The sequence below is a fragment of the Misgurnus anguillicaudatus genome, chromosome 19, assembly GCF_027580225.2.
Source record: "Misgurnus anguillicaudatus chromosome 19, ASM2758022v2, whole genome shotgun sequence".
NCBI lineage: Eukaryota > Metazoa > Chordata > Actinopteri > Cypriniformes > Cobitidae > Misgurnus > Misgurnus anguillicaudatus.
This window is the reverse complement of record NC_073355.2, coordinates 50,075,945-50,096,878: the sequence shown is the minus strand read 5'-3', so window position 1 is coordinate 50,096,878 and position 20,934 is coordinate 50,075,945. Positions and strand designations below refer to the sequence as shown.

Here is a 20,934-nt window from a genome sequence, read left to right as displayed (position 1 = left end):
AACATAATTTGCATATTTGTAAAAGTACTAAAGTATCTTTTGACATTTTAAATATGTCAAATTATGTATTTAAATAGAATAACATGCACACTGTCATATAACTATTCAGATTAAAATACAATTTGTAAACTTACTGACTTTATTTAAAAAAAATAGCATGTGCATAACAATTTGGACCATCCATCACTTTCAGAAAATCAAGATTAAGAACATTTTGCATGCTGGTGACTTGACTGCAGAAATAAATCTACATTTACAGTAAATTACAGTATATCTAGTATTTTAATGCAGGACCATGAAGAGACTTAAACACACCCTAAGTGTTCATTTGTAGCAGAGATTTGTGCGTAAAATGATTAATCTAACTCAAATATTTTTGAATGATAGAGCCCAATCAAAAAGCCTTAGCTTGTACCCCACTCTCCAATAATGTTATTACATATAAAAGGTAAATAAGAACTAAAATAAGAAGTGATAAATACAGATGCAGTCCTCAGGTAATTTTAAAGTTGTCTGAATAGCGCACATCTTCTGTTTTTAGTCCTCGATCTCCACAGTAAACTAGTTCATAATACATGTGTAAAAACATTTAAAAATATTCGTATTATACGTGTGGACTGTGAAATTACCTCAAAGTACACAACTGTATGAGTCAGGAGATGTTTATGACGCTGTCCGGACAATGATCCCTGCTCCAGAGACAACAGTGAGTCCGGGTCAGATTTTCAACTTCATCTCACTGCTAACGGTTAGCGTATTAAGAAATCCTGTCTTCTGTTGACAAACCAATAAAATAATCGAAGACGGATTATTTTAAACGTGACTGAAAACATCAGGCTCTAGTGGTGATCGCTTTAAACACTGATTCGTGAGGCTTCAAAACATTACGAGTCTTTTGATTCGAATCTTCTTCTTCTGGAGTTTTATGGCGGTTGGCAAACCAACTTATGGTGCACTACCGCCTCCTGCTGTACTGGAGTGTGAAGCACAGACGTGCAGGGAAATAAAAAACACAAAATTATCCCGTATAATAGACTAGTACAAAACATATATATATATATATATATGACAAAAACTTGGCCTCTGAATTTAGGAGTAAAAATAACCTCTATAATAGAAGAAAATATTTAAATATTTCAACATTTTCTGAAGGCAGCAGCCATGTAAACTCATGCGAGTTGAAAAAGCTTAACTCATTTTATATAATTCACAACAAAGATGGTAATAATGCCGCACGAGAAGTGCGTTACACTGCACATGATTTTAGCATATTCTTTAATCTCTTTCTTCATTTAGTAAATTAAATATGACTAAACAAAAATATATTTGAATGATTTCCTATCAATTTGACACATTGAATGCAATGTAAGGGAGAAGCTTTTGATTAATTGTTGTATCTAAAGACGGATGAGCGAGTAACTACTGTGGTAATATGTGTAAAATGTATTTATCTGTCAATCAATTGTATGATTTAATATGTTTTGTTTAATTAAAATTTTTAGTTTTAGAACTGGTTTTTGTCATAAATTTTCTTTGGGGGGTCGCGTGCTGAAAAAGTTTGAGAACCACTGCATTAGATAACTGCAGAACACAGTGTAAATAACAAAATATTTTCCTTAATTACTGTGCGTATTTATCATTTAATGGTTATGTTATGTTCAGGGTGCAATGTGTAATTTTTAGAAGGATCTCTTGACAGAAATGCAAAATTATATACAAAACTATATTATCAGGGGTGTATAAATACCTTTTTATAATGTACAGTTATGTTTTTATTACCTTAGAATGAGACGTTTTTATCTACATACACATAGGCTCCCCTTACGTGGAAGTCGCCATTTTGTGCCGCCATGTTTCTACAGAAAGCCTTAACGGACAAACTTTTTAACTAAGTTGTCTCCGACGATGACGTTTTTTCTGGTGGTGGCTACCGTAGCTTCTCTCTGCATTTCAAAAGCAAGGGGTAAGCAGGGGACTGAGCCATTGGTTGCAATTCGCAACCTCACCACTAGATGCTGCTAAAATTTACACACTGCACCTTTAAATAGCAAATGAACAGCAGAGTAGGCTACATACTTGAGGTCGTCATTCGGTCTCACCAATACGTGCAGCCTTGGGTTATTTTAATGTATTTTTGCGATAAAACAAATTATATAAAATGCAAAAACCTTGCTTGTTTTCGTTTAGAAAATACAAATATGTGGTAACAAGTACACTGATTAATGTATTTACTACAAAATGAAATATGATATAAAACACAACCTACATTATAAAAGTACAAAACTTTTGTACAATATGAAGGAAACACAAGAAACAAATCTTGTAAAAATGCACAAAGGCAGTGATTTACTACAGTGTTAAGATTATAGAAAATTTAGTGATTTAAGTTATGAAACTTAACTTTAACATCAGTTAAAATGATAATAACAAATAACAGACTTCATATGAATAATAAACAGAAATAAATTGATAAGACCAAAAAATGCCGGTTAGATATATCCAAAGAGAAAATTTAATGTTTGACCATCAGATACTTTTAGGCTGCCCTTGGCGGTGTACATTGCACTGACAGAGGAAACTGACCACAGATTTGAAGTTTATTCATCTATACTCATCAACTAAACGGCTACATTTTATGACACAAATAGAGTAATATTTCGTATATTGTGCCGGTTTTAAGCTCCGTTGTCGTTGACGTGAAATGCATTCTGTGAAACTTGGCTGTCGTAAGTCCACACAATACACCTCCTGATGCATCCTCAATAAAATGAGCGGATCTTCTTCTTCTTCCTTTACTTCTTAAAGCCATTCCAGCATCTACGGCTATATTCATGGCGAGAACCAGTTAATGCATACACAAGTTTTATTCACACCTAGTTCGTTTGAGCCCTCCAAACGCTCTCAGATCAGTTCAGGGTGTATATGTGAATAAACCAAGTGATCTCAGACCCCCTTAAAAGGACCCAGAAGTGAACCGAACTCAGACCACGTCAGGAGGTGGTCTGAGTACGGTTCGCTTTTGGGTTCTTTTGTGGTTCGATTTCTTTTTGATATGTGAAATCAATGAGGTCCCGGTCCGCTTTGCGTGTCATTTGGACATTGTATCAAAATCAACTGCTGCACAGAAAGGTGGGATCTGAGTTCTTGTGAAGTTGTGACGTGAACAAGAAAGGGTCTGAGATCACTTCAGTTCTGAAGAGGACCAAAAAAAGAACTGGGTCCTCTTTTGAGTCCACTATATTGTGAACACCAAAAGGACTGAGGTCACATTCAGCTAGTTCCTTTTCTGGTTCACTTTAATTGAACTGGGTTTGGTTCTTTTAAAATGAACTATATGTGAAAACACCCTCAGACAAGTTGATCCATACACAGGTTGGGGGGAGGGACAATTTGGTATCTCCAATTTGCCTAACTTGCACGTTTTTGGCCTGTGGGAGGAAACCGGAGTACCCGGAGTAAACCCACGCTGACACTGAGAACATGCAGAAACTCCACACAGAAAGGCCACCTGCCCTAGCCGGGGCTCGAACCGGGGACCTTCTTGCTGTGAGGCACTGTGTCGCCCAAAAATGAGTGGATCAAGAACACATCCTGAGATGTTATGTGAACTTGACTTGATGTGAACTTGGAATTGGAACAGTACTTGGGCCGCGACTGATGACGTTTCACAAGAACAGACAAGAACACATATAATTATATATATTTTTTGCCGTATGCCATTTTTGGCTTTTGTGCGCTTGTAGACTTTTAGTAAGGATACTCCAGACAGTTTTATTAATAAGACCTCAGCTGATTTATAAACTTTGTTGCCATATCCACACTGTTGACACATGAATGATTTTTATCAAGTGTGGATTCTCATGTGTCTTTTAAGGGTAGCTTTTGTTTTGAAACTCTGTTTACACTCATGACATGTGAACGGTTTCTCTTCAGTGTTGAGTGCTCAAATGTACAGTAAGTTTTGGTTTCGTCCTGAAACTTTTTCCACACTGATCACACACGTATGGTTTCTCTCCGGTGTGAATTCTTATGTGTACATTAAGGTCAGCTCTTATTCTAAAACTCTTTCCACACTGTTGACATGGGAACGGTTTTTCTGCGGTGTGAATTGTCATGTGTCTCTTAAGATTGAAGTCACTGGTGAAACCCTTTCCACACTGAAGACATACGTAAGGTTTCTCTCCAGTGTGACTTCTCACGTGTGTTAAAAGGTTACATTTATTTTTGAAACTCTTTTTACACTCACGGCATGTGAACGGTTTCTCTTTAGTGTGAGTGATCAAATGTACATTATGGTTTGTTTTTGTCCTGAAACTCTTTCCACACTGTTGACACACGTATGGTTTCTCTCCAGTGTGACTACTTAGGTGTTCATTAAGGTAACATTTTTTTTATAAAACTCTTTCCACACAGATGACACGTGAATGGTTTCTCTCCAGTGTGAACTCTAATGTGTATCTTAAGTTTACTTGTATCTGGGAAACTCTTGTCACAATGTTGGCACGCGTGTGGCTTTTGCCCACTGTGAGTTTTCCTGTGCCGGTTAAGGCTTGATTGAGAGGTGAAACTCTTTCCACATTGTTGACATGTGTAAGGTTTCTCTCCAGTGTGAATCCTTGTGTGTATCTTAAGTTCACCTGCAGTTACAAAACTCTTTTCACAATGGTGGCACACGTGTCTTTTGTTTTCGGTGTGAATCATCATGTGTGCTTTAAGGTGACCTTTTCTTCTGAAACTCTTTCCACACTGTTGACATGTGAAAGGTTTCTCCTCACTGTGAGTCCTCTTGTGATCTTCAGGGCGTTCATCTTCTCTGAAACTATTTTCACACTTTATGTCTTCTGTCTTCAGAGTTTCTTTCTGTGAAACATTATGGTTTATTTTTACAATCTGATGTTTCTCATCCACTTCAGCTTGACTCTCCTCTTTCACTTCCATCATATCTAAAATGAAGACAGTAAATAGTTCATACTGATAAATCAGAGTAACAAAACACATTTGAGATGTCGTGTATCCATGTTATTTTTAATGTGAAGTACATTTCTATTGTCAACTTCTGCTTTTGTGCTGTGTTCAAAACCCTATAACACTTCTGGTGTTTTCAGTGGCGGCTGGTGCTAAAAAATGTTGGGAGGTGCAAAAAACTTAGAATCAAACTTTAACTGTAGTTATGCAGGACTTTTAATAGCAATTTATCAGGTGATGAATATCATTACTGTTAGCTAAAACGCTGAAAATGTTTCTGTTGAAGTCAACTGTTAAAGCATGAAATAAATGTACTATGAATCTGTAAATTTGTGTATAATATATGGGTTTATTATCAGTTATGAACTTTGTGCTAAACACAAGCAAATATGATCAAATCACAAAATCCTGTTGCGAATGAAAAAGCAACAAATGTGTAAAATCTTAATTTCATTAAACTCATGAAACTGTATCTAAAACCGTCTTGTGTAATAAACACTTGAAGGCAGATGGCCATTGTGCTTTCACATTAAGGTTACTTTAATTTACCTTAACTTTTTTTGATGCGCAGGGTTACCCATAAGGCGAATTTTGGCATGTTTGGTATCGTTGGACTCATCAACTCAGTCCCGTGAAAATACGTTGATCGCAGCCAAAGTTATAAGCATGTACAACATTCGTCTGACCATAAACCTGTTTTTTTTTGCGCTCTACGTTAAATTTGTTGACGCGCTATACGACAATGAATTGGTTTATCGAAATTTTTTTAATAACTTTTTGCCGCGAGTGTCTCTAGATGGTACACAGCAATTTTCGTGGCAATCGGGGAAAAGCTCTAGGACAAGTTCGCAAAAGTACGTTTTACGAATAATTCAAAATGGTGGAAAAATTTAATGACGGAAAATGACGTCATGAGGTGCAATCGAATCGTCTTGAGCCAAGGATTTTTGGGTAAGAGAAAATTCTCTCTGTAATGACGTGAACACAACATGAGGTTTAACTGTAGTAGAGCATTGCATGGAGATCACAGTCATTCAATCCACTGAAGGTTGCTTTGGATAAAACTCTTTACCTGTTTCAATCTAATTCTACTGATGCAGAAAGTTATCATCTCATGGATTTTAGTTTATTTCCCCCTCATGTTTCTCAATGTTTTATGATTATTCCTCAACCATCAATAATAAAGATTGAAAGATAGCCACCAACCTATTTGTTCCTCAGTATCTTCATCCTTTATTCTGCATGGTTGTGGATCTGTCATCTTCTCAAGCTCCTCTTTCACCAGCATCAACATTATGTCATGAAGATTTCAGTTGTCACACATGGAGTGATTTCTCTGTGTGTTTGTCTCCAGCATTTATTGGTGGATTGTTGTAGGAGGAGCTTCACTGAAGATCTCAATCACTTTCACTCTATGGGTGTGAACATTTAATGTCAGTAAAACATTCACCATCTGTTTTAGACTTGTTTAGTTGTATTTATAACAGATAATGGGTTTATTTCTAACTTTGACCCTCGTGTTAAGATTGACTTTCATGTTATAGGGGTGTAATGATTCACTTGTTTTCTCACGCATTAATTACAGATCTGAATCTATGTTTGGACCTGGGAGATTTTAAATTTTTTAAATAAATTAAGAGTATTTTGATGCGATTTTCATTTAATTTAAATCGGGAATTAAATGTTTTAAATAAAAGTTATTATTGCATGTCAAAGTAAAATTATGCAGACATCGTCTGATTATTGCAGCAGGGTTTTCCTGCATTAAAAATTAAAATGTTTTAAAGAATGGTTTAAAAAAGGCATATATTATCTAAATTCCTGGATGGAAAAAATCATTGACAAAAATCATATCAAATTTCTAACAATTTATAGGAGAATGCCATGTAGCGATTCTAAAGGAGGGGCTTATGGTAATTAATTATATTAATTATGAATATTTTAAAAACATTCTCCACCATCCCAATTAAGGCAAACAAACATAAGCTCAAAAGTTAAGTACTTACAATAGATTGTAATCAATTATAAGTATGTGGGTCAAATTAAGGTCTTGGGTGTCTGGCCAACACTCGTTCAGCGAATGTTTAGTAAGACACTTTAGACTATATAAGGATATAGCTCTCTTGGCTTAGGAGATGAATATCCTAAAAAGGATCCAACAGCTTAAAGAGCAGGTAGCAATACCTTTAATGATTAGTGACTCCAGATTATGAGCATGAACAAACAACATCATGTGTGATACAACTCAGACTTTATTGACTAACTAAACACATACTACTCTAAACTAGAAACACGCACACATACATACAGTTCAGCATCGAAAGAAGGTAAAGGTTGAAAAGAATAAAGCATGAAGTTATGGCAGTATTTGTAATTCAGCAGGTCAAAGCCTAAAACGAACCGCATCAGTTACTTAATGCGAATGCATCTTAGTTAAAAGTGAATAATGATGCGTGATGCATCAGTGAATAAAACTAAGTATGATACTTGCATGTCTTGCCCATTAAAAAAGTGTCCTGATAAAGTTTGATAAGGCTTCAGTTGATTTTGGCTGAAAGAATTGATGAAAGAAAAAACAGCTTGATGCAGATGATCCTTTGTAAATGAAAAGACAATGCCTGCCACAAACTTAGAGGTATGCTGGAAACGTCTAGTTTCGCAACCTCATCCTGATAAGAGTCCTAAAAGGACTTAAGGAATTCAGACATGTCCCTTATACATTTATAAGTGGATACATGCATGACTAAATAGAAAGTTTCTCTGTCTGTCACAAAATCTCTCACATTCTTTTGTGATCAAAAAACTCCATAGTCACGAGAGATCTATTAAACGCAGTAGTGGGGGTAGTGTTGCAGACCCCTGGGCTTAGCCTGCTTTTTGGGTGAGGGTCTGCACTTACATTTATGAAATAAGTAGTTATTGTGCGACTATGACTTTGTACTTAAAGATGCCATTTGTATAATCCGCGCCGCTAGATGGCGCCAGATCAAATCAGTAACAATGACGTAGATTAATGATGCTCTGAAGCAGCATGGACTGATGGGATTTGTTGTCTTTAACTCAAACGCTGATGCCCATCAATCAGACGGGAACGAGAAATCATGTTACACATGAGGTAAAGTAATCCAGTTTTGTAAATGTTGACATCGTTTTTTTTTCATTATGTAAGGTTTCATGTAATGTTCAAAATGCAATTGTTAGTCATAGATGTTACAGTATTAGTCCAATACGATGGTTTGTTAACACAGCACAGAATTAAGTGTTCAGATGAACAAACTTAACATAAAAAAAGCGAGTGGCCCGACAGACGCTATTACTTCCGCATTTGTCCACGACACTGTTGTCATGTGGTTTTTACGTCAGTAAAGGCGGTGACAAAGGGTAACGTGGATATTAACATAATTTACAGGCGACTGCACTGCCCTGTGTCCCTGTTTAGGGCAGCAATTTTCTCATAATTTACAAGTAGTTGAAAACAGTATAGATATTGTTAGTAATAGGGCTGGGTTTCGATTCAAATTCAAAGGATCAATTTGATTCCAATTCTCAAGATCTTGAATTGATTATCATTATTCAATTTGATTTGATTTGATCCGATCTTCGAGATTTAGATTAGTGTTTTTGATTAAAACTTTTTTCAGCTGTTACCTGAATTACAGTACTGTAGTTATGCAACATATTGATACTATTTGCACTATCTATCTATAATCATTCCAAACACTATCATTGAAATTTCTTCCTGCATATCGTCCGCCATGCTTATTCTGAAGTCTCGCAGGATTTTGCTAGTGTTTACAGACTCTGGTTGAAAATCTGTTTGTGTGTGGTGTGCTGTCTTTGACAGGATATGAACCATAACCCCACAGCAAACCGAACCGAGGCTCCAAAACCGTAAACCGATCTAAACCGTGCCATTGGTGTATCGTTACACCCCTAGTGTTTAAAGGGACACCAGGCAAGTCGGAGTATTATTTCTCTACGAGCTCCCCCTAGTGTCTGGGAGTAAATGCTTTCAAACACACTGTCGTAAAAACGAACTGTTGTCCCTCCCCCCTCGCAACCCAGCTTATCAGCTGTCAACCCATCTGAGCAGAGGAACCTTCTTGGAATCTTCTGTCAAGGGTTTTCGCTGTTTCGTTCGCCTGCCTCTGTGTTGTTTGCCGTAAAGTGATCCTGCTGCTCGCAGTTTCTAAGACTATGCGAGACCAAAGGACGGCGAGTCGGATACAGCGAACTTGCAAGTGAGGTATTCTTCCTACAGGCAGTAGGGGCGGGCGAGAGTCTTAATTCGTCCTGTAATGAGTCATTTAACCATATACCGACTTACGAAGATGATTTATAAACATAAAAATGCTGCCTTGTGTCCCTTTAATGCTGCATGATTATAATGCTGGAAGATTACACCAATGGCTTGTGTTTATTGGTTGGGCTATGATATAGCTCACGAACGAATAATTGGATGCCAGTTGTGGTTAGATTTTTGTGAGATTATCAGCACTATTTATGATTTAAAATGTGCGCGTGTGTGTACAGGGTGGGATATAAGGGTGATTCACTTACAGTACACACATTTACAGGTGATTTGTGATAGACTGAATGTGTGTTTCGGGCAACACGTGCATAAGCTGATTAGCTTATTACAAAATGAAATATGATATTAAACACAACCATTTATTATAAAAGTAAAATTTGTTTTGTACAACAAAGTAAACAAGGAAAAAAAAACTAGTTAAAGTACAAAGGCAGTGATTCAGTGTTAAGATTCTAAAGAAAATATATGTGATTTAAGTAATGAAACTTAACTTTAACATCAGTTAAAACAATAACAACAAATAACAGACCTCATATGAATAATAAAGAGACAAAAACTGAGGGGACAAAAAAATGCCAATTACATACAGTCTTGTTCAAAATAATAGCAGTACAATGCGACTAACCAGAATAATCAAGGTTTTTAGTATTTTTTATTGCTACGTGGCAAACAAGTTACCAGTAGGTTCAGTAGATTGTCAGAAAACAAATGAGACCCAGCATTCATGATATGCACGCTCTTAAGGCTGTGCAATTGTGCAATTAGTTGAATTAGTTGAAAGGGGTGTGTTCAAAAAAATAGCAGTGTGGCATTCAATCACTGAGGTCATCAATTTTGTGAAGAAACAGGTGTGAATCAGGTGGCCCCTATTTAAAGGAACACGCCCACATTTTGGGAATTTAGCTTATTCACCGTATCCCCCATAGTTAGATAAGTCCATACATACCTCTCTCATCTCCGTGCGTGCTGTAACTCTGTCTGACGCAGCCCCCGCTAGCTTAGCTTAGCACAAAGACTGGAAATGCATGGCTCCAGCTAGTATACTGCTCCCAATAAGTGACAAAATAACGCGATCATTTTCCTATTTATGTGTTGTGATTTGTATAGTCAAACCGTGTACAAATAACAAGGTGATATGAGACACAGCGATCTTTTAACAGTATACATACTGAGAACTATATTCTCTGAAGACGAAGCACTGCCGCATGGGCGGAGTGATTTGCACAACTCTGACCGAATTCTCTGCTCCTCACCAGGGGCTTCTCGTGTGCTGCGAGCAGATCACTCCGCCCATGCGGCAGTGCTTCGTCTTCAGAGAATATAGTTCTCAGTATGTATACTGTTAAAAGATCGCTGTGTCTCATATCACCTTGTTATTTGTACACGGTTTGACTATACAAATCACAACACATAAATAGGAAAATGATCGCGTTATTTTGTCACTTATTGGGAGCAGTATACTAGCTGGAGCCATGCATTTCCAGTCTTTGTGCTAAGCTAAGCTAGCGGGGGCTGCGTCAGACAGAGTTACAGCACGCACGGAGATGAGAGAGGTATGTATGGACTTATCTAACTATGGGGGATACGGTGAATAAGCTAAATTCCCAAAATGTGGGCGTGTTCCTTTAAGGATGAAGCCAACACTTGTTGAACATGCATTTGAAAGCTGAGGAAAATGGGTCGTTCAAGACATTGTTCAGAAGAACAGCGTACTTTGATTAAAAAGTTGATTGGAGAGGGGAAAACCTATAAAGGATGCAAAAAATGATAGGCTGTTCAGCTAAAATGATCTCCAATGCCTTAAAATGGAGAGCAAAACCAGAGAGACGTGGAAGAAAATGGAAGACAACCATCAAAATGGATAGAAGAATAACCAGAATGGCAAAGGCTCAGCCAATGATCACCTCCAGGATGATCAAAGACAGTCTGGAGTTACCTGTAAGTACTGTGACAGTTAGAAGACGTCTGTGTGAAGCTAATCTATTTTCAAGAATCCCCCGCAAAGTCCCTCTGTTAAAAAAAAGGCATGTGCTGAAGAGGTTACAATTTGCCAAAGAACACATCAACTGGCCTAAAGAGAAATTGAGGAACATTTTGTGGACTGATGAGAGTAAAATTGTTCTTTTTGGGTCCAAGGGCCACAGGCAGTTTGTGAGACGACCCCCAAACTCTGAATTGAAGCCACAGTACACAGTGAAGACAGTGAAGCATGGAGGTGCAAGCATCATGATATGGGCATGTTTCTCCTACTATGGTGTTGGGCCTATTTATCGCATACCAGGGATCATGGATCAGTTTGCATATGTTAAAATACTTGAAGAGGTCATGTTGCTCTATGCTGAAGGTGACATGCCCTTGAAATGGTTGTTTCAACAAGACAATGACCCAAAACACACTAGTAAACGGGCAAAGTCTTGGTTCCAAACCAACAAAATTAATGTTATGGAGTGGCCAGCCCAATCTCCAGACCTTAATCCAATTGAGAACTTGTGGGGTGATATCAAAAATGCTGTTTCTGAAGCAAAACCAAGAAATGTGAATGAATTGTGGAATGTTGTTAAAGAATCATGGAGTGGAATAACAGCTGAGAGGTGCCACAAGTTTGTTGACTCCATGCCACACAGATGTCAAGCAGTTTTAAAAAAACTGTGGTCATACAACTAAATATTAGTTTAGTGATTCACAGGATTGCTAAAAAAAATGTTTGTACAAAATAGTTTTGAGTTTGTACAGTCAAAGGTAGACACTGCTATTTTTTTGAACACACCCCTTTCAACTAATTGCCCAATTGCACAGCCCCAAGAGCGTGCACATCACGAACGCCGGGTCCCGTTTGTTCTCCGAGAATCCACTGAACCCACCGGCAACTTGTTTGCCACGTAGCAATAAAAAACACACCAAAAACCTTGATTACTCTGGTTAGTCACATTGCACCGCCATCATTCCGAACAAGACTGTATATACAAAAGGAATATTTCATGTTTGACCATCAGACACTGAAGGGCAAAGCAGAAAGAGTAATATTTCAAATATTGTGCCGGTTTTAAGCTCCACTGTTGTTGACGCAAAATGCATTCTGAGAAACTTGTCTATCATAAGTCCACACAAGTTACCTCCTGATGCATCCTTGATAAAATGAGCGGATCAAGAACACATCCTGAGATGTTATGTGAACTTGACTTGATGTGAAATTGGAACTGGAACAGTTCTGTTGACACATGAATGGTTTCTATTGAGTGTGAAATCTTGCATGTATTTTAAGGGTAGCTTTTGTCCTGAAACTCTTTCCACACTGATGACACACGTATGGTTTCTCTTCGGTGTGAATTGTCACGTGTCTATTAAGGTCACCTTTCATTATAAAACTCTTTCCACACTGATGACACACGTATGGTTTGTCTCCAGTGTGAATTCTCATGTGTCTATTAAGGTTACGTTTCACTGTAAAACTCTTTCCACACTGAAGACATGTGAACGGTTTTTCTCCAGTGTGAACTTTCATGTGTGTCTTAAGAGCAACTTTACTTGTGAAACTCTTTTCACACTGAAAACATATGAAAGGTTTCTCCCCAGTGTGAATTCTCATGTGAATCTCAAGTCCACGTTTATCTATGAAACTCTTTTCACACTGAAAACACACGTGAGGTTTCTCTCCTCTGTGAATTCTCATGTGTCTTATAAGGCTACTCTTACATCTGAAACATTTTTCACACTCATGGCATGTGAAAGGTTTCTCTCCAGTGTGAACTGTCATGTGAATCTCAAGTCCTTGTTTACTACTGAAACTCTTTCCACACTGAGGACATCTGTAAGGTTTCTCTCCTTTGTGAATTCTCATGTGTGTTATAAGGCTACATTTAGTTCTGAAACTCTTTTCACACTCATGGCATGTGAACAATTTCTCTCCTGTGTGAATCCTTGTGTGTTTCTTAAGGTTACTTTCAATAGAGAAACTCTTTCCACATTGTTGACAAGCGTAAGGTTTCTCTCCAGTGTGAGACCTCATGTGTATCTTAAGGTTACCTGCAGTTGTAAAACTCTTTCCACACTGATGGCATGGGTATCTTTTCTTTTCTGTGTGAACCATCATGTGTGCTTTAAGGTTATCTTTTGTTCTAAAACTCTTTCCACACTGTTGACATGTGAAAGGTTTCTCCTCACTGTGAGTCCTCTTGTGATCTGCAGGGCGTTCATCTTCTCTGAAACTATTTTCACACTTTATGTCTTCTGTCTTCAGAGTTTCTTTCTGTGAAACATTATGGTTTATTTTTACAATCTGATGTTTCTCATCCACTTCAGCTTCACTCTCCTCTTTCACTTCCATCATATCTAAAATAAGAACAGTAAATAGTTCATATTGATAAACCAGAATGACAAAACACATTTTAGATTGTCATGTATTCATGTTATTTTTAATGTGAAGTGCATTATGTCATTTCTATTGTCAATTTCTACTCTTGTAGTTTAACTCTTGTGCTGTATTCAAAACCCTTTAACACTTTCCAAAATCCCCAAACATTGGATTCTATCCTTTTGTCAGCTTGTTTTCTTTCAGTTAGGACTTGTTTCTGTTTTTAACTAATTAATTATAGGCCTCATTGATCTGAGCTTATGCACCTCAATATTTTAGTGAAAACAGCATTATCTGTGAATAATTTTGGTGATCTTAAACCTGCAGTCTGCAACTCTGGAGGATTGAGCTGATTTCAAATGTTTACAATTTTCATGCCCCTCCCCCACTACCACCAAGGAACTTCTCTTCGAGCTCGTCCTCGTCAGTGCGTGTGCACCAGTATTATTGTGAACGCATACTTAGCAAGCATATTTACATTACTTACATAACACTCAGAAATACAATCAATGGTTGACAAAGCACTATTACTTGTCGAGAAGAAATGTGGCAAGCTCTGCATCCAGCTTGAACCTTTTAAAATCTCGTAGATTCCTCCACATTTCAAATGCCGGTCCGATATTGATCATAGTATTATAACAGGCACGGTCGCTTTCTATCTTTGTTTCCTAGCTCTGATTTTTAACCAAGGAATTGGAAGTTTGTTAGTGAAAGTTCAATCCAACACCCTTGTGAACTGTAGGCAGATACATGTGATATTGTAACACGCGTGAGGGGGGGATTTGTGCCGTGTGCAGGAACTGTGATTGACAGGCAGATTTTACACAGCCCTGCACTGATTGGACCAAATGAGCGGTGTGGTGGGTTTCAGCACTTCGCAATTGATGAGGAGAGCCTAGGAGCATAATGTCCGTTTTAGAGCCATTTAAGGACAGAAAATTATTAGACATCCAAATCTTAATTTCAGTAATACAGTTAAAAAAGATGCACAATGTCCACATGTTGACCTGGCCTTCAAGGTCTTCCTGAAGTTCTGCCCAAGTGGTTCTTGGCTCTTGTAGAACTCGCCTGATTATTCTTTGGACTCCTCGGACAAACATCTTAAGTGGAGCACCTGATTGTGGCCGGTTTATGGTGAAGTGATGCTCTTTCCATTTCCGGATAATTGCCCCCACAGTGCTCACAGGAACATTTAACATTTTGGAAATGCGCATATAACCATTCCCAATTCAACAATAAGATTACGAAGATCATGAGAAAGTGTTTTGCTTTTACCCGTCAAGTCTTTCCTGTGTGCCTCCGGAGTAATGAGAAGTCATTAGTGACCATTTATTAGGACTAAAGCAGCTGATATCATTTAGTACTGATATGGGGCAGGGTTTAGTGTTGGGCGATATGCCCTATTCCTATCGTCAGCCTGTGAGATCGGCGATACACAATAGTATCGGGGGGCGTGGCAGTAGTTTACTCATTTTTTAATTTGTTCATTTTTTATTCATTTTAACAAGTCACTTGATGGGTGGACAAAAAATAACAAGAGCAACACCGTCACCGCAACCTTCTTAAAACTGATGCCATTAATGCGAGGGCTTCATTAAAACCCTAACAATGATTACTTAATAACTGTAAAAACATGCATCTGCGCACGCGCGCACACACACACACGTGCGCGCACATACAAACAATTCAATGCATTTGTTTAGTGCTGTTGCAAAAGACTAAACGTGTCAAGCAGTGGTGCTCTCGTGAGGTGCCTTTTTAAACGCATCGGTCCAGCGAAACACGATCATATTTTAAACAGAATCATATTTTAAACACGAGGGACCTGTTGCTACAACTCATTGAAATGCATATAATAAACAGGATTAATACCTAGTGATCTGACTTCGGACAGCGCAAACGTACGCGAGAGTGAGAGAGGCGCCAATATGCAGCGGGTCATATTTTAAACAAAAAGTAAAGTTTGCCTCAGCTCGCATGAAACGCATTAAACTGAACAAATACACAAGGATTACAGTTTAGTTTATGTTTAGACTTCGGACAGACGCGAGAGCGCGTGCACGCGAGACAGAGAGAAGCACAGCTGCTCATGACGCGGCGCGCTGGATTTAGTGGTAGAAGGAGACCAAGACGCGTACATTAATTGCAGGTACGTGCAAAAAGGAATTCTCTCTTTACAAGCTCTCCACGTAAAGTAAAGCCCACAAACCCTCATGAGAGGAAAAGCATGCATTGTGGATGTTAATGTAAAACTATGATGATGATAATAATAATAATAATAATAATAATAAACAACAACCATTCGCCAACTATCATCATGACTATCGCCATGAAAGCCTGCCAATGGCGATATGTCTGAAGATCGTCGATACACGATACTATCGTCTATCAGCACAACCCTAGCAGGGTTTCTCTCTCAATACTGACAGATTTCAGGTGATCTCCAGGCTTTCTATGCCATTTTGCACCTTGTTTTCTTTACATGTGTTCAATACTTATTGACCTGTGTCATTTCACTTTATTTATTATGACTCAACTTGTATACTTAAATGTTCTGATTTCTTTGTATGAATTCAATATTTGGCTTGATGGCTACATCTGGTGGAAATTCTGTCGATAGCCCACTTAGAAATCTCCTTGCAGATAAAAATGCTGATATGTCAAACACTTATTTTCCCCGCTGTATATAGACCTAACCTTACACCGGATTTTTTTATTTCTTTTTTCTTTTTTATTATACCCTGATTGGAGGGCGGAGCCATCATAAAATGATAATGATATAGTATTGATTGCCTAATAGGCTTTATGCCCAGCTGCACTACTTCCTGAACTTCAGCCAGCTTCTTGTTTCCTGTCTTCCATTATTGGACAAACTGATTAATCCAGGTGTGCCTGTCCTCAGTCGTCACAACAACAATAATCAGACACACCTGGATTAATCAGTTTGTCCAATAATGGCAGACAGGAAACAAGGAGCTGGCTGAAGTTCAGGAAGTAGTGCAGCTGGGCATAAAGCCTATTGTGGTGACGTATAATAAGTTTTCAGATTCCGGTTTCAGTTCCATATAATAAAATAATTATGTTAAATAATGCACAATACTTCAAATACTACAATTCCATTTGCGTTTATAAACCACTGTCAACATATTTTAAATGTAAAGTGAATTAATATTTTCAGTCACTATATCATTTATTCCTGTTGAAGTACCGTAAGATCCTACCTTGTGAAGTGGATATGTTAGCAGCAGTAGTTCTCAAAACGTATGATTTGAGATTTATTGCTGGAGCAAGTGCTTTGTCATATTACTTGTACAGCAGCCTTTGCAGGATATCATTTTAGTATGTGCATGCTCACAATGATGCATATAGGTTTATATATAATGTATACATTTGAAATATAAAAATGTAAACAAGGTTCAGATATATTTTTCTTAAAAAACGTGCCTGTTCATAGGCGATTAGGTGCCGATTTCTTTTCAGACGGTGGGTGCTAGTCACAACGTCAAGCAATGCTCAGGTTACTTAGCAACGACAGACGCTCTGGAGCCCCCAAACGCTTTGAAGAGGAGGAAACGTTTTCGGCATGGTTTTAGACATGAAATGTAAAGCAAATGTTAAGGAATTAACCGTGAGAAATTCTCTGTTCCCAACCCTACATACGAAATAAAGAGAGACCGTTTTGATCGCTATAAGCTATTTTCTGTAGGTCGGTCATTTTTGTCTGGGAACACCACAAGTGCAACAAGGTGGGGAGATAAATGTCATTACGATGCAGTAACATTAACTAGTATTTTTGGGTAAAAGAAAATTATCACCATAATGACGTGAACACAACATGAGGTTTAACTGTAGTAGAGCATTGTATGGAGATCACAGTCATTCAATCCACTGAAGGTTGCTTTGGATAAAACTCTTTACCTGATATTTCAATCTAATTCTACTGAATCTATTATAGATGCAGAAAGTTATCATCTCATGGATTTTAGTTTATTTTCCACTCATGTTTCTCAATGTTTTTATGATTATTCCTTAACACTCAAAGATAAAGACAGAAAAATAGACACCAACCTATTTGTTCCTCAGTATCTTCATCCTTTATTCTGCATGGTTGTGGATCTGTCATCTTCTCAAGCTCCTCTTTCACCAGCATCAACATTATGTCATGAAGATTTCAGTTGTCACACATGGAGTGATTTCTCTGTGTGTTTGACTCCAGCATTTATTGGTGGATTGTTGTAGGAGGAGCTTCACTGAAGATCTCAATCACTTTCACTCTATGGGTGTGAACTAGAAATGAAAGAAGAAGCATTAAAACATTTAATGTCAGTAAAACATTCACCATCTGTTTCAGACTTTTTTAATGTTTTACTTGTTTAGTTTATTTCTAACATTGACCCTCATGTTATGCTAATATTCACTTTTATGTTATAGGGGTGTAATGATTCACTTGTTTTCTCACGCATTAATTACAGATCGGAATCTATGTTTGGTGTAAACCTGGGTGATTTTAAAAATGTTTATTAATTAGAATAAATATTTTGATTGGGGGATTATGGTTTTGAATAAAAGTTACACATTTCAAAGTGAAACACATTTATATATTTTATTTATTTTTAATCTGTGGACACTGTGGGAGAAGTAAAGAGTGCCGTTTTCTCTCTCCCTCCCAAGTTTAAGCTCTCTGTTCCTCAGCTGTATTTGTCAACAGACAACTGAGGTAACGTTTGCACTCCTGTCACTTTTGGTGTAATTGTACAATATGTGGGAAAAAAAATTCATATATTATAATGTAACTTTTTTATTATCTCTCCATGCAGCACATTTGACAGATATCTGTTTTGTGGATCATTTTAACACACTGAATTTTGATAAAGTGCATTTTGCATAATAATTTGGAAAAACATAATTTGCATATGTGTAAAAGTACTAAAGTATCTTTTGACATTTTAAATATGTCAAATTATGTATTTAAATAGAATAACATGCACACTGTCATATAACTATTCAGATTAAAATACAATTTGTAAATTTACTGACTTTATTTAAAAAAAATAGCATGTGCATAACAATTTGGACCATCCATCACTTTCAGAAAATCAAGATTAAGAACATTCTGCATGCTGATGACTTGACTGCAGAAATAAATCTACATTTACAGTAAATTACAGTATATCTAGTATTTTAATGCAGGACCATGAAGAGACTTAAACACATAAATATCTAGTAGGATTTATAGAGGAACTAGCCGATTTATCTGCATGCTGTGGATGTTTTATGAGTCTGTGGTGTCTAGCATCATTTTTTTATGCAGTGGTCTGTCGGGGTAATTAGTATGAAGGTGGTGGACAGAAATAAACTGGACAAATTCATTAGAGGGGCTGGTTCTGTACTTGGTATGGAGCTGGACTCCATTAATCATGTTTTCAGGGCTAAATTCAGACAGGATAACTGGAAAAATCCCAGCTTAATCCCATATCTTGCTTTTGTGCAATACCCCTCAGCAGGACAATGTCTTAGTTGTTTTTACAAACATACCTTACAAAAACAACAACTCATATGCATCTTGAGGCAAAACAATGGCAATGATGTATTTAAACTTAACTTATGTCTGTGCAGGCTGTTTTCAGTCAAGACAACTAATATGCGGGGACTGCAAGACTTGAACGCTGTCTGGGAAACCGACCCTAAGTGTTCATTTGTAGCAGAGATGTGTACGTAAAAATGATTAATCTAACTCAAATATTTTTGAATGATAGAGTCCAATCAAAAAGCCTTAGCTTGAACCCACTCTCCAATAATGTTATTACATATAAAATGTAAATAAGAACTAAAATAAGAAGTGATAAATACAGATGCAGTCCTCAGGTAATTTTAAAGTTGTCTGAATAGCGCACATCTTCTGTTTTTAGTCCTCGATCTCCACAGTACACTGGTTTATAATACATGTGTAAAAACATTTAATAATATTCGTATTTTACGTGTGGAATGTGAAATTACCTCAAAGTACACAACTGTATGAGTCAGGAGATGTTTATGACGCTGTCCGGACAATGAATCCCTGCTCCAGAGACAACAGTGAGTCCGGGTCAGATTTTCAACTTCATCTCACTGCTAACGGTTAGCGTATTAAGAAATCCTGTCTTCTGCTGACAAAACAATAAAATAATCGAAGACGGATTAATTATTTCAGTGCTCACCGAAGCATTTACACGTCGCTGAAGACATCAGACTGTAGGGACGATCGCTTTAAACACTTACGAGTCTTTTGATTCGAATCTTCTTCTGGAGTTTTATGGCGGTTGGTAACCCAACTTATGGTGCACTACCGCCACCTGCTGTACTGGAGTGTGGAGCACAGACATGCAAGGAAATAATAAACACACAATTATCCCGTATATAACTATTCTTTAACAAATTTGATAATGGCTCTATACTTCTTCCATTGCCTTAAATTACTTTCCAAAAAGCTTTGTATAGGCTATTATACGTTTTTATGCCCATTTTTCCATTTCCTAAATAAGTGATATTCTTTCATTTACATGTGTTGGATGCAGTGATTTTGTTTTTGAACATTAAAAAATCTTTAACTGGATTTTTTTCCAAAATAATTTCTGCTGACTCTTTCATGAATAATAACCATACAGTTTTTCCTATTTAAAGACTGTTACATGAGTAGTTATACGAGTAATATGGTGGCACTTCATGTTGTACAAAAGTTTTGTACTTTTAAAATGAATGGTTGTGTTTTATATCATATTTCATTTTGTAATAAATACATTAACCTCCTTTACACGGCGAAACCTGTACCGGGTCCAAAATACTTCTTATGACTTAATATAAAATATGCCTTTAATTTTTAATGGTTTTTCATGGACCCAGTACCACACGAGATACTGTTTGAAAGCTTAGAATCTCTACTTTCTCCAGATATGCATCACTTTGAAATATATTTTACTGTAAGAAAGTTTTTTACACTTAATTAACACTATCAAATATTTTTGATATTTAATAATATTTTCAAATATGACAAAACATGGGCAAGTCTTATATCAAATTAAATAAGGCCACATCGTTATTTTTGTTCTATTATCATCATATAACAATCGTCAAAAATAATGATGTAAAGATATTGTCTTTTGTAAACGTATGGGAAACTTGAGCGTAAGCTGTCTCAGATAGCACAGATAGCCACAAATGCTAAACCATCTTTTATCTTAGGCCCTACTCTAAAAAATGAGTCCATTCACAGCATTTTCTTTGGTTGTGTGCATGAATAATCCCTTGCTATTATTATATGTGCAAAACA

General features: G+C 37.1%; 2 protein-coding genes and 1 pseudogene across 3 annotated transcripts in view; all 3 read right to left on the bottom strand.

Annotated features, from left to right (window-relative positions):
• Window positions 1-20,934, bottom strand: part of LOC129422537 (uncharacterized) — a 681,876-nt gene that overhangs the window by 467,760 nt on the left and 193,182 nt on the right. The window lies entirely within an intron of this gene.
• Window positions 2,384-4,940, bottom strand: LOC141350781 (uncharacterized; annotated as a pseudogene).
• The window catches only part of LOC129422743 (uncharacterized), a 177,576-nt gene continuing 168,622 nt past the window's right edge, over window positions 11,981-20,934 (bottom strand). Inside the window, exon 2 of the mRNA XM_073856589.1 lies at window positions 11,981-13,606. Within this exon, the coding sequence (XP_073712690.1) occupies window positions 12,507-13,606 (1,100 nt within the window). The 3' untranslated portion in view covers window positions 11,981-12,506. The remainder of the gene's footprint in view (window positions 13,607-20,934) is intronic.